We start from the raw sequence: 8,919 nt of genomic DNA on the forward strand, positions 1-8,919 counted from the left end.
TTATGTGGGGCACACCTTGATATAAGTCATCCATCTCGTGAGGCCCACCATCAATGTTATTGTCCATCATGTGAGCCCCACCTTTGATGTGGACAATCCATCAAGTGGGGCCTCCTTTGATGCAGACCATCCATCAGGTAAGCCCCACCTTTGAGGTGGGATGTCTGTCATACCGGCTCGCTTTGAATGTGGGCTAATTACCATTAGGGGTCGGCTTTTGATGTGGACCATCCATTATATGGGCCCACATTAATATAGAGTCATCCATCATGTGGGGCCCACCTTTAATGTGGATTGTCCATCGTATGGGCTCCACCTTCGATGTGGACAGTTCATCAAGTGGGAACTCCTTTGACATGGATCTCATATAGATGGTGAGAGTCTCCTTTGACATGAACTGCTAAAGAGAGAAGTAAATAAGTAATTAGTCAAAAAGCATATATGCACACACACAGGCATGCTCACCTATGCACTTGTACACATGCACACCTTTGCACATGTCATGGGTCTCTAATCTGATCGGTCCATGTAATGCGGCATCCTATGAAACCCCCGAGGACCAATTTTCACCCTGATCTAAAATGCTGGTGGGTCATAGCAAAATGATATGCAAATCAATGGAGGAAACTGTTTTCTTTTTCCATGGCCCACCAAAGTTTTAAATCAAAATAAAAGTTAGCCCCTGGGAGTTTCATGGGGTGTTGCATCACGTGGACCATATGATGAATGGTCCATATCAAAGGTGAGCTCCACATGATTGGTGGTGAATGTTAAGGGTGGACCAAACAAACTTGAAGGACAAGTACTTATGTGATGTTGAAAATTAAACATATTTTTCCGCTTTTTGGCTCCTAAATATGTTGTTTACTAAACATACTTGATGTACAAGTAAAAACCAAGATATGCTACTTGAGGTATAAGTAGCTTATGTAAAGTAACCAAGGATCCAAACGCGCCCTAAATAAGTCGGGACAGACTGTTCTGACTTCAAGCAAACGCATGCCAAAGTCTAGATAAATTACTTATCGGGCTTGAAATTCAGTCACAGTTAGGGTCCACCTAACCTGGCCCAAAGTGGGTGGACTTAAGCCAGGCCAGCCAACCCCATAACAGTTGCCAACTTTAAAAAATCAAGATATAGCAGCCCACAATTTACAGAACCTGATTGATGATTACCTATAACCATTTTCAAATTTGGGAAAAGGGAGTGGTGCAAGAAATGGAAAATGGTTCTAAGCAAATCAATCAGGGTGTTTGTAGATTTTGATTGGCATTGCACCTGACTGGGGAACATCACAGACACATCAGATGGGCCCCAACACATGATCCGACCCAAATATTAGGTTGTCATCAGCTTGTGTTCACATGTAAGCTGCATGGGGACTGCTGTTGGCAATTTTTTTAGACCATCATTTCGTTTTATATTAGTTCACCTCATGGATTGATGCCTTCTACATGGCATGAACCACATGATGTGGCACGGCCCACCTGATGTATGTTAACCTAGCAAAAATCACAAAACGAAAGGAGATATAAAACACAGACATGAACTCAGCATTAGCAAACTGCAATGCAAATGCATTTCAATAACAGCAGTAAACAACAGAATGAGATATAGAAGATGATTCCTGTTGTGGAGTTTTCTCAAAATTATTCCAAAAATCTTAACAAAAATAAAACACAAAAACATAATCCCCTTAGATGTGAATGGGCTTGTCATAAGTGGCCATCGCTGCTTCCTTGACAGCCTCGCTCATGGTCGGATGAGCGTGGCACGTGCGGGCAATGTCCTCGCTCGACGCCCCGTAGTGCATAGCAAGCACGGACTCATGTATGAGCTCTCCCGCATTCGGTGACATTATGTGGACGCCTAGTATCTTGTCGGTTTCCTTCTCTGCCAATATCTTCACCACTCCTTCAGCATCGTCAATTGCCTTGGCACGGCTGTTTGCCATGAAGGGGAACTTGCCCACACGGTAGTCAATGCCAGCCGCCTTCACCTGGTCCTCAGTCTTCCCAACCGATGCCACCTCAGGGTGTGTGTACACCACCCCAGGCACCAAATCATAGTCCACATGGCCTTCCTTGCCTGCGATGAACTCCACGCACGCAACCCCATCCTCTTCCGCCTTGTGAGCGAGCATGGGCCCTGGTATCACGTCGCCGATGGCGAAAACACCTTTCACACTCGTGGCAAACCGTTCATTGACCGGGATCCGGCCAACCTTGTCAGTTTCCACACCAATCTTGTCAAGCCCAAGCCCGGCTGTGAATGGGACCCGGCCTGCTGAGACAAGAACAACGTCAGCTTCAAGAATGCTTTGCTCGCCACCAGCAGCTGGTTCAATTGTCAGCTTCACCCCGTCCCCGGACGTGTCAACCCCGACGACCTTAGTCTTGAGCATGAACTTCATCTTTTGCTTCTCAAGTGTGCGTTGGAAGAGCTTGCGGACCTCAGAATCCATGCTCGGGACAATATCTGGCGCAAACTCGACAACGGTCACCTCCGAGCCAAGCCGTCCCCAAACCGAGCCCATCTCGAGGCCGATGTAACCTGCGCCAATGACCACGAGCTTTTTTGGGATTTCCGTCAAAGCAAGAGCTCCAGTCGACGACACAATCTTCTTCTCATCGATGGTGACTCCCGGGAGGGATTTGACATCAGAACCCGTAGCAATTATGATGTTCTTGCCTTTGACAAGGGTGCTACCACCTTCAATGGTGTCAACAGCAACTTCAGACGGAGAGACAAACTTACCATAGCCCTTGACGTAAGTTACCTTGTTTTTCTTGAAGAGGCCCTCAATGCCTCGGGTGAGATTGGAGACTGCTTTGTCTTTCTGTGACATCATGGCGGGCAGATCGATCTCCAGCTGACCAAACTTCACTCCGTGACTAGGGAATGCATGCTTGGCTTCATGGTACATGTGAGAAGAGTGGAGGAGAGCCTGAAAATGGAAAGAAAACAGGTAAATAATAATATTTGGTGGAATGCAACTCCAAGAATATAAATATCATTGGTTAAATGCAACTCAGAGTCGGAAGTCGTATCTCCTTACATTCAGATCAGAACTAATGTAACAGGGCTGGAAGGTTCAGAACCACAGCCACTAGAATCGAACTTTAGAGTGCGGAGGTACAAATGAATCATAGTTGGTAGAACTTCCAAGCCAAGATTGGATTTAGGATGAGTAGAAAATGGAACCTGTGTTAAGCAAGTTTTACACATGCCAAACATGTGCCATGTGTTCAAAATCAGAACCATTCATCAAACTCACCATCATGAAAACACATGTAAGTGATGTTTCAGGCCCATTGGATCCCTAGGTGGGCCATAATCTAGTTTGCATTCCAGTTGATGGTATGCTTCCAATGAGTATAGTTTATTTTTAGCAGCATACCACCCTAATAATTGCAATGCAATACTACAATGCATCCAAATGTGCCCACAGTTCATGACAGAACATTCTCCCCTGCTTAACAGGTGTCTGCCCTTTCTTTTTATGCTATGGATGCTAAACATGATAATGTTGGTCAACTGGCTCAATCTCAAGATTGCCTAGCATCACAATTCCTCACTTGAAAATGAGCAGTTAGCAGGCTTACCCGCCTTTTTATAATGATGAATGCTCACCTGAAAGTTAACACCAGCTAATTTTCATGACATGCACGTCATCAGTACATTCAGCCATTGCTTAGGAAAGTAAAAACCTTCTCAGGACATGGTAACAAAGGCGCAAAAAAAGAAAGGCATGCTTCCTTGTTGAATTTTAGGAAATGGAGATTTTGTACAAATGGCAGAGGAAGATTTCAGCAGTTAGGAAATGAAGAATGAGGTTCTATGTAATACACAATATTGCAGCTACACCTTTTCCAGTCTCAGAGACCTGCGATACCCAAATACTGACACAGATATGAGAGAATGGAGATAGGACTCCATTTCTCAAAATGCAGGTTATGGATCTGGACATGCTATTTATATTTGGTTTTGTGATTTTTTATTGAAACATTCAACCTATTCAAATAATTTGAAGTTCCATTAAACAGGTACTATCTCTTAGTCTTTCATGCTCGCTAACTTAACAAAGAAGTGGGCTCCAGTGGTACCACTACCGCCATAAGCTAAGGTGGTGCTGGGCAGATGTGGAGCCCACATGGTGTATGTATCGCATCCATCTATCGGATGCCTCCACTCAGGTTACCTGCAGGGTCAGCTTGATCCAAAACTCTGTGGGGTACTGCAAAGGGAACGGGTGGGAGAAGACTCCTTAATTCTACCTGGGGCCTACATGAGTTGCAGAACAGCCTGATATTTGTCCTGACCCTTCATCCAGGGCAGATGAAGTGTCCGGACAGCCTGGATTCAGTATACAAAAAATGGTGCGCTTCCATGCAAATAAAAGGGGGGCATCCCCTCTCAACCTGTCCCCTGTGTTGTGGCCCACCAGAGTTTCTGTTTGGGCTTATTTTTTTCGGCCCTGGGGGTAATGCGAGGCACATATGAGAAGAACAGATATGATGTCATGAATACATCACATGGGCCCCACTTCTGCCCAGCGCCACTGTAGCTTACAGTGGCACCAGTACCACTAGAGTGCACCCCCTAAACAAAATTGTGAATCTATACAATCTTTTTATCATAAATGTATGATACATATACATGTAGCAAGAATGTCAGAAATTTTGGATGACTTAAAAAAAAGGATCCTACAAGTACCCACTATTAGTATTGATACAACCCAGTGCATTTTGCACACGCATGTATCAATCTATCAGAGCCCACACACACACACACTTCTAATTCGTTAGGCTTTTATTTGTGTACAGCTGATGAAATATGATAGATCAAATTCAGTGGCAAGTCCTGATGTGTTGCTCAATTTGCACAAACAGAATCACAAGCCTTCCCTAAGTTACACAAGGTCTGGTTTTCTTGTCCATTCAGTAGATACACTTAACCATCCACCGAAATCACAGATTCTAGATTGAAGTTAAAATTGATAAACTTTCCCATTTGTTTATGTCAACGTACATTCATATTGACACGAATTGAAAAACCCTAGGAAGTGCAAGCTAACAAGAAACCAGCACCAGATGGATTGGATTTGATGAGGGCTGATAAGTGATAAAAAAATAATAATAATAACCAAACAAACAAACAATTCGATTTGATAAGGGAAATGGCAAACTGCAAAGACTAATGCCACAAATACTTGCAATGCCACCAGAAACAACATCGGTGTCAGATTTCATGATGAAGGATCCCCAACGGTATGGTGGTGACTGGTCAGGACTGTTTCACTAGCTCGATCGCAGGATTGTGGTCTCAAGTCAACAAAAAAAATATAAAAGATTTGACTCTGCCATACTGATGTTTTACTAGTAAAAGAAGGAAACCTTCACATAAGCATAGAGTACCAGCGAGGTTTGAAGTATAGACGATAGGGTGGTATTGGCCTGTATTGGCACAAAACAGCCTCATACAGGGCAATACGAGGTGATACGACCTTGTACCGGTGGTGAACAATGTGATACACCAAAACTGATTTTTAATCCTTGGTAGCAGCTGCTCATTAAATGTCATATTCAGTCAGAAAGCCATAGTTTTGAGCATGACAAACTGTGCATAGGAACCTGACCAAATTGGAGTCCACTAACATGTCAAATAAATCATTGAAACAATACAACGAAGTCCTCAATGCCCTGCCCTCAACAAGGACATGAGAAATGGGAGTTCAAGGCCTCCAACCTATCCTGGAAAGATCATCAGCCCCCAGCCACCCTAGGCAGAAAGATGGTAAAGATATTGTCAGGTTCAAGAGATCAGTACCAGAGCACATATCATCCAACACCAAAATTGATACGTTGCGGTGTGTATTGATCGTATGTTGTATGGCCATATCAGGATGAATTTTAACTGATTTAGTGCCATATCACTGACACAAGTCTCATTTTTTTCATATTCTTCAAAATAGCCATTTTGTTGGCTGATACTTTGAACCTTAGAAGCTGCTGGAGAAAAAACATATGCCCACATCAAATATCAAGCCAAAGCTTCACCCCATCCCCATTTCGATAACTACATGCCTAGGGCTGCAAACAGCATCCCTCCATCTCTTGTATCTGTTCCTAGACAGTATTCATATTTTATTTTATTTTAGGAGGTTTGATAGCCCCACATGCACCTTAACATGTATCACACATACCAACCTGCCAAGATGTTTTAAATATCACTCAATACGACTCGGTATCATCCGAGTAGCACCAATTGTGCAATGGAACAAGTCACCAGACTGATAAGAGACCGAAACTGACCAATACAGGCAAGTTGCACTCCTGAACCTCCATTCAAATCTTGCATGTGGGACATCTGATGGATACATAAGGTGGTCACCTTTCTGCAGATGAACATATGTCAAGTGAATGGGGATCATTGGCAAATTCTGTTGAACTTTCCATTCTTTCCATATAGTGACCACCCACCTTGGAAGCTGTTTTAAATATCATGTGGTACGACTCAGTACTGAGTTGTTTTTGGTCCGCAACAGAACACATCATCAGACCAATACAGGACTGGAACTGACCAATACATGTGAGTTGCTCTCTGAACCCGCTATTTAAATGTTGTGTGTGGGACCTATGATCTGAAACAAAACAGGTCATTTGACCAATTCCAGACCGAAACTGACCAATACGGGTGAGTCGTTCTTCGTACCCACTATTTAAATCCTTGGTGTGGGACGTATGACTGGCGGAAACGATGGCCCCTTCCAAACAAATGAGAATATGCCATGTGCATGTAGTGAATGGGGGATCAGGGGCAAATTTTCTTTAAGCTTCCATTCTTTTGATATAGTGGTGACCCAACTAATGAGTGGACCAGCCTGGTATTTGCATATATGCTCACCTCCAAAGTGGGGGCCACCTTATGCACTAATCAGATGTCCAGCACACTTGCAAGGTTGGTGCATGCATCATGCGTAGAGGTGTCTATGGAGGGATTGTAGGGCTAGCAACTCTTATCCCATACTCGGCAAGCAGCAATTTTGCTAACGGAGCAGTCGGTCGCACAGGTGCACTAAATTGCAAAGATCGAATTATACATAAAGGAAATGACTGGAATGTAGATGGCATGGTGACCCATAACTACAATTCAATGAGTTTCAATTTGGAGTTTATTATGATCCCTAGTGGCTTAAGGGCCTAGCTTGACATGTTCCATCAGTCCTGGCCTCATGAGGCTTTTGGCATATTAGTTAGATTCTTAACATTTGGTATCAGAGCCTCCAATCATAGAAGGGGCGACCTATGCATAGGCAAACTTGGACCAGAGTGAAAGCTGCCACAAGGCGGAAGAGGTACCTAGACAACAAAGTATGGCTGCCATGGTGGGAAGGGCTATCTGGAAAGGAGACCAGAGTGAGTGCCGCCATAGAGTGGGCCGTTGTGGATGTCAACTATGGAGCGTGGTGGAGTGTTACAATCCCTAATGGTTTAAAGGCCTAGTTCAATGCATTCCATTGGTCTTGGGGCGTTTGGTTATTGGTTAGGTTCTTAACATTTGGGACCAGATCCAACAACACAACCTGTGTTTAAGTTGCAGAAGGGGCAACCTAGACTGTTGTAAAATGTGCCACAAGGTGGAAAGGACTACCTGGACAATCAGAGTGCAGCTGCCATTCTTGGAAAGGGCTGCCTAGAAAGAGGCCAAAGAGTGCCAACAATAGAGTGGGCCACTGCAGATGCCGGCTGCCTAGTGTGGTGGTGTATTACAGTCCCTAGAGGCTTAAGGGCCTAGCTTGACACCGCTTTCCATCAGTCCTGGGGCTTTTGGCATATTGATTAGGTTTTTAACAGAGAATCACAATCTGGGGCCGATTCTTTCATCTTGAATAGAGTACGGATAACCCCACTTCCATCATTTCCATTTCACCAGCTCGAGTTATTGCAATTCAATCCAAGTCAAGCATCCAAACGCAACCTAAAATATCTATAACAACTTAAAAATTTATTTTTATTTTTTTAAAAAGGAGCACATCCATTAAATCAAACAAAAACAAAAATTTACACACACACACACACACACACACACACACACACACACACACATATATAATAATTCAACAACCGAAAACGACAAAACCAAAGGAATTAAGATCAGAAGCTGAACGGAATCGAATCGAAATCCTGAAATCGCCAAACGCATCCAATATCGAAAACCGGCCGTGATTCACACATATGAATACAGATCTGAATAGAAATACCAGAAAAGGAGAGACTGTAGAGATAAACACCTTGGAAGGGATGCAGCCGACGTTGAGGCAGGTGCCGCCAAGGGCCCCTCTCTTCTCGATGCAGGTGGTTTTAAGCCCTAGCTGAGCGGCTTTGATGGCGGCCACGTAGCCACCGGGCCCACCGCCGATGACGACCACGTCATTGTCTTCGGATGATGAGGAGAAGCTTCTAGAATAAGGAGAGAGATAGAGAGAGTACCTCAAGACGTCGGATTTGCAGAGATTTCTGGAAAGGAGGAGAGCCTTTCGCTTGGAAAAGCTGGCCATCGCCATTTCTGCTGCTGAGAAGAGAAGAAGGTGGGTTTTTGCTATTGCAATGGAAGGGGGTTGATTTTGCTGAGGGATATGTATAGTACGTTGCGTTACTATATTAAATTGTACTCGTCCTAAGGTTTTTCTGTCGATGTGGAATATTTTTAAGTGAATCCGAAACGTTCATATTTTGGGTCATGTTATTGATAGTTTTTTTTTTTAAAAATAAAAATTAGTGCTTATATACAAAATATATCCCTATGATCGTTTCAGGTGTAGTGAATTTGATTAATGATCAAAGGGTGGGTGACTGTACATTGATCGGACGGTTTGGATTGAGATGAAATGTATGACTTTATAGAATATGCGTTTT

At 43.6% G+C, this 8,919-nt stretch overlaps 1 protein-coding gene across 1 annotated transcript; it reads right to left on the minus strand.

Moving 5' to 3' along the window:
- Positions 1–1,546: 1,546 nt before the first annotated feature.
- On the minus strand, positions 1,547–8,614 carry LOC131224778 (dihydrolipoyl dehydrogenase, mitochondrial-like). The gene is made up of 2 exons (XM_058220140.1): positions 8,295–8,614; positions 1,547–2,948 (listed from the first exon to the last, which is right to left on the minus strand). The coding sequence occupies exons 1-2, from the start codon at positions 8,565–8,567 to the stop codon at positions 1,698–1,700; spliced, it is 1,524 nt and encodes a 507-aa protein (XP_058076123.1). The 5' UTR covers positions 8,568–8,614; the 3' UTR covers positions 1,547–1,697.
- Positions 8,615–8,919: the final 305 nt, after the last annotated feature.

This window comes from Magnolia sinica, chromosome 14 (genome assembly GCF_029962835.1).
Source record: "Magnolia sinica isolate HGM2019 chromosome 14, MsV1, whole genome shotgun sequence".
Classification (NCBI taxonomy): Eukaryota; Viridiplantae; Streptophyta; class Magnoliopsida; order Magnoliales; family Magnoliaceae; genus Magnolia; species Magnolia sinica.

Coding starts and splice junctions, on each gene's coding strand:
- LOC131224778 (XM_058220140.1), bottom strand. CDS start 8,567: ATGGCGATGGCCAGCTTTTCCAAGCGAAAGGCTCTCCTCCTTTCCAGA. Junction 2,949..8,294: donor TCGGCTGCATCCCTTCCAAG/GTGTTTATCTCT, acceptor TTCCATTTTCAG/GCTCTCCTCCACTCTTCTCA.